This window comes from Cricetulus griseus, chromosome X, assembly GCF_003668045.3.
Source record: "Cricetulus griseus strain 17A/GY chromosome X, alternate assembly CriGri-PICRH-1.0, whole genome shotgun sequence".
In the NCBI taxonomy this organism is placed as follows: Eukaryota; Metazoa; Chordata; class Mammalia; order Rodentia; family Cricetidae; genus Cricetulus; species Cricetulus griseus.
The window spans coordinates 54,283,169-54,288,727 of NC_048604.1; the positions used below are offsets into that span (position 1 = coordinate 54,283,169).

The 5,559-nt window shown below is 38.3% G+C and overlaps 1 protein-coding gene across 1 annotated transcript; it reads left to right on the forward strand.

Annotated features, from left to right (window-relative positions):
- The first annotated feature begins 4,352 nt into the window (after positions 1-4,352).
- LOC100763173 (phenylalanine--tRNA ligase alpha subunit-like) lies at positions 4,353-5,237 on the forward strand. The gene has a single exon (XM_035449720.1). The coding sequence runs from the start codon at positions 4,353-4,355 to the stop codon at positions 5,235-5,237; it is 885 nt and encodes a 294-aa protein (XP_035305611.1).
- The last annotated feature ends 322 nt before the right edge of the window (positions 5,238-5,559 follow it).

Consider the following 5,559-nt stretch of genomic DNA (forward strand, 5'->3'; position numbering starts at 1 on the left):
GGAGGATGGGCATTGAAGAAATTCGTTATGGAGTTTGCTTTCAACATGGCAAGATTAGCCATTTGGGCAAGAAACTACTCTTGCCTGGACTGTTTGTTGCTGTTTAAACTGGACATACAGGACCCACAAGAAATTGACTGCTGAACTTACAAAACAAGACAGTACTGAAGGGTTCCTGTTGAAATGGAGAAGTATGCTAGACACACTGTGGCCTATAGGCTGAAGATGGATGCCCCAATGTTACAGATGAACTTTGGGTGACTGTCCAGGTAGTGAGATATCTCTGTCAATTCTAGAGTTTATATATTATCCTTCTGTGGTCTTTGATAGAGCTGAAGAAAGATAGTTATGGTTATAGTTTTCTTCAGTTATTATAAAATATGTTATCCTTTTTCTTTAGACAGAAAAGAGGAGATGATGGGGGAAGTACTTCTGTGTATGTTTATCTTATTGATTGTTTAATAAAGTTCTGTTTGGTCAATGAAACAGCAAGTTAGACAGGACTAGGAGTCAAAGAGGATTCTGGGAAATGTAGTAGATAAATGATGATCCAGGCAGGAAGTGACATAGGAAGTAGACTCATATTTAAGCAAAGGAGAAACAGGAAGGTTCCCTTTTTTCCCGTTGCTTCCTCCAGCGGCAGGATGTGAGCCACCTGCAAGGAGGGATGTCAATAAGGCGTCCGATAAGTCTTATAACATATATAGATTTATGATAATTAAGACTGAGCTAGCAGATGAGAATCCTAGTCATTGGCCAAGCAGCTTTGAACCTAATACAATTTTCTGTGTATTCATTTGGGTCCTAACTCAGGTGGGCAGCTGGTGCAAAGCTCACACGTGGCGGTGGGGCTCAGGCGGCTTTTGGCAGAAAGATTTATCGTAACAGAAAGGAGGGAAACTTAATTTAGGAAATGCCTCCATAAGTCCTGGCTACAAAATATTTTCTAATACTTAGTTATTGATTGTGGAGGGCACAGCCCATTGTGGGTGGTTTCATTCCTGCTCTGGTGATACTGGGTTCTAATAAAAGCAGGCTGAGCAAACTATTGGATAAATCCAGTAAGCAACATCACTTGATACCCTCTGTGTCAGCTTTTGTCTCTAGGTTCCTGTCTTTTATGAATTCCTGTCTTGACTTCCTTAGACTATGAGCAGCAATTTCAAAGTTTAAGCCAACTATCTCTTCCTTCCCAGTGTTCCTTATTGTCATAGTGTTTTCAATGCAGCAATAGAAACCCTAAGAAACTTATCAAATCTGTATTCTACAGTAACCCTGTAACAAAACAGGAACTATAGCCATGCTATCAGAAAAAAAGGGACAAATAAAATTTTAGGCCATGTTTTTAATGTCACAAGGATTCCAGCCTACCTTTTGGTGCCAAAGTACTTATGATCTATCTTCAGCATTTCAGATATTTAGTCTATGCAACAGGAATGTCCCTTCTAATAAGCATTCCTCTTGAACTTAAGAGCTTCTTATGTTCCATAAGTGGATCTAGATACATCATTTCATACACAGAAACATATAGAATTTCTCCTATTTAACTCAAGGCCACAAATATTACTTTTACTTTTTAGTATATAAAAATAAGTCTTTAGTAGTGTTTTATTGTTAGAGTGCTAATAATTCAGAAAATTTTCTCATTTTCTGTATATTTTCTACCTCAAAATAACTCTTTAAAAGTGTTTTATTATTAGAGTGCTAATAATTCAAGAAATTTTTTACCTTTTTATTATATTTCCCTATCTCTTATTTTTACCCATTAAAGGTTACAGCTGAAAGTGAATTTAAATGGTTATTTCTTCTACTTATATGAAAAATTAGTTTCTACATAAATTTAATTTCCTCAGTTAGCTCATATAACCTGTGGAATTATCATTAAAAATAATAAGTTAATGTGTTCATACTTCATCTTAATTGAGTACAAAATAATTAAATAATCCCAAACTCCCTCATCCTATTTTATATAATTTAATCACAATTTAAATTTTAAATTTTTAAAATATTTTATTACAGTTAATGGGAATCTGAAAGTATATTTTTCTTTTACATGATTCTCATGGACATGAAAAAGCAAAGTTCTGTCAATATTTAACAATTATGTGTTCCATCCTTCATAATAACTTTTTTGCTTGCTGACCTCATCACATGAATGTCTTGCTTTATGATAATAACACTTCCTTGGATAACAAATAGTTTTGAAATTCGTTCCAAGAATCTTTGTAACCAAGACTCTGGCCAGACATTTCATTCTCCTGTGTAATTTATTGTGGTCAAGTTGTTGGTCAAAATTGTGTGGTTGTGAAGTATAGTATATTGTCACATAATATCCAAGAGGACATGATATTTAAATTTCTTATATAAGAAATATGTTCCTCAACATTTAATTTTATATCATTTAACACTTCTTTAAAAGAGTATTTTTCTGCCTGGCATGGTGGTGTATGCGTTTAATCCCAGCACTCAGGAGGCAGAGGCAGGTGGATCCCTGTGAGTTCAAGGCCAGCCTGGTCTCCAGAGCCAGTGCCAGAATGGGCTCCAAAGCTACACAGAGAAACCCTGTCTCGAAAAATAAAAAAAAAGAGTTTTTTCTTTTACATTCAATAGCAGATAATATAGGTTTTATGTTAGAAATAAAGACATCTAATGAAACTTTTAAAATATGTAGATTTGTTATTTATTTTTAATTTCATTATGTATCTTAGAGTCTCTATTTGCTTTGAAGAGAAAGCATAACCATGGTAACTTTTATAAGGGAAATATTTAATTGGGACTGACCTATTGTTCAGAAGTTTAGTCTCTTATAATCACTGCAGGAAAAATGGTGGTGTGCATACAGACACGGTGCTGAAGGTAGCTGAGAGTTCTACATCTGAGTCTTCAGGCAGCAGGAAGGGACAGTGAGCCAATAAACCTGGCTTGAACATCTGAAGCTTAAAACCCACCTTGAGTGGTATACTTCCTCCAACAAGGCCACACCTCCAATAATTCCACTCCCTACTGGGGCCATTTTCATTCAGGCCACCACAGTATGTTTAGTAATTAATAAAATAAGTATTTATCTTTCCACTTTACTGGCTCTCCATTATACTTTTTAAAATGTAAACAATACCTAATTGAAGCAGATTTTAAACATTAGAAATATAATAATAGTCATTATCTCAAAAGGCACAAATCCCTTATAAAGCAACGTCGTATATAATATTTAAAGATAGGAAAAATGACTGAAACAAACATTCAGATAGTACCTATACTGGAAGTAGGAAATAATTGGTTAAAGCTTATACTTATATACATATATTGCCTACCAGTTGTTAGCTGTAATGTAGCCATCCCATGAGTTAAGGCACTGTGAACATTCTTCAAAGATACATGGATATACTAAAAGCTGTGAACATATAAAAGATGTTTAATAATTTTTTAATTTAAATGTTCATATTCTTAATATGGAAATTTTGAATATAAAATTCAAAGGAAAAGCAATATGCTAAGTGCTATTGAAGCAAAAGCTCTCTATTATTTTTATCCATGTGATGTTATTTTCTTCTTTTTTCCTAGATTCATAAATGAAAGAAATGAAGCTTAGATTGTTTAAGATAATTTTCTATTATAAAAAAGACTTAGAAGAAAAATATCAAGTTTGAATACATACTGCGATTGATCTATTTCTTGAATTAAGAGTTCAAGAAACCTCAAACTTGACAGTAAGTGGCCTTGTTTCAATGAGCTAATTACCCATCTCTTCCTCTTGTTCATAAAGGTGCAGTGAACAGAGATTAAAAGAATTACATGTTTATTGAGCACCTAGATTATTTTGAAGCCTTGAATGAGACACTCTATTTTTGGTTTCTTATAGCTTCTTGGAGCACAGAATCTAGTGGAAAGACTAACAGAATGAATATTAAAACTGACAGTAATGAGATGGAATACTGATAAGTATTAAGTATAAAATGGAAATATATACTAAATGATTTAAAGAGGAAGCTACTAAAGAATGAGAGGAAGAAGTGATATTTAAAATTGGATTTAAAAGGACTGGATGCAGATAGGGAACATGTGTGTATAAAGCTCATTGTTTTTCTGGTTCTAACTCTATCACAGCGGATGACAAGTTCATGAATACTTATTTAGTAGTGGTGGTAGTTTGAATGAGAAGGCCTATATATAGGCCTATATATTTGAATGTTTTCTCCCAAGCTGGTGGAACTGTTTAGCAAAGTTTAGGAGAGATGGCCTTGTTGAAGGAGGTATGTCATTAGGATTGGGTTCAAATGCTTCAAAGGCCCAGGGCAGGAACAAGCCTGCTCTCCCTCATCATGATGTAAACCCTGAGCTACTGCTCCAGTGCCATGTCTGCCTGCCTATTCAGGGACACCTACCTGCACCCCTTGCTCAAGGTCCGCTCCCAGTTCCGACAGATCTTCCTGGAGATGGGGTTCACTGAGATGCCTATGGACAACTTTATTGAGAACTCCTGGAACGTTGACGGACTCTTCCAGCCTCAGCAGCACCCAGCATGTGACCAACATGATGCATTCTTCCTGAAAGATCCCGCTGAGGCCCTGCAGCTCCCAATGGACTATGTCCAGCGGGTGAAATGGACCCACTCTCAGGGCAGCTATGGCTCACAGGGCTACAAGTATACCTGGAAGCTAGAAGAGGCCCGGAAAAACCTGCTTCGCACACATAGCACAGCAGCCAGCGCCCGAACTCTCTATTCCTTAGCTCAGAAGAAGCCCTTCACACCAGCCAAGTACTTCTCCATTGATCGTGTGTTCCGGAATGAGACGCTGGACGCCACACACCTGGCAGAGTTCCACCAGATTGAGGGTGTGATAGCTAACCATGGGCTGACCCTGGGCCACCTCATGGGTGTGCTGAGGGAGTTCTTCACCAAGCTGGGAATCACCCAGTTGCTCTTCAAACCCGCCTACAACCCCTACACACAGCCCAGCATGGAAGTGTTCAGCTACCACCAAAGTCTAAAGAAGTGGGTAGAAGTTGGCAGCTCTGAGGTCTTCCGCCCTGAGATGCTCCTGCCTATGGGGCTCCCCAAGAATGTGTCTGTTATTGCTTGGGGTCTCTCTCTGGAGCGCCCGACAATGATTAAGTATGGCATTAATAACATCCGAGAGCTGGTGGGCAACAAGGTGAACACGCAGATGGTATATGACAGCCCTGTGTGCAGCCTGGATATTGAGCCCAGGTCCCCACAAACACAGGAGGCTGCCTGATACAGGCTGCCCCAGAGAGCTTTGTCCAGTACCTGTGCATCCCCCAGAAGTGACCTCTCTGATATTTAAGAGTCCTCTGTGAGGCCAGCTCACTGTGCATCACACACACAGGAGCAGGGTCCAAAGGACAGGAAGCAGGTTTCTTGTGCTGGCCTTTAGTGGTGCCTGTAGTGTGCTTGAAAGTTGGGTTTGGGCCCTGCAGGTCAGCTGCTGTAATAAAGTGTGCATTTGCCTCATGTGGTTCCTTTCCTTAGGAAAAAAAAATAACCTCAAAACACAAATAAAACCGCACACACACACTTATAGAGGGAGACATCAACAC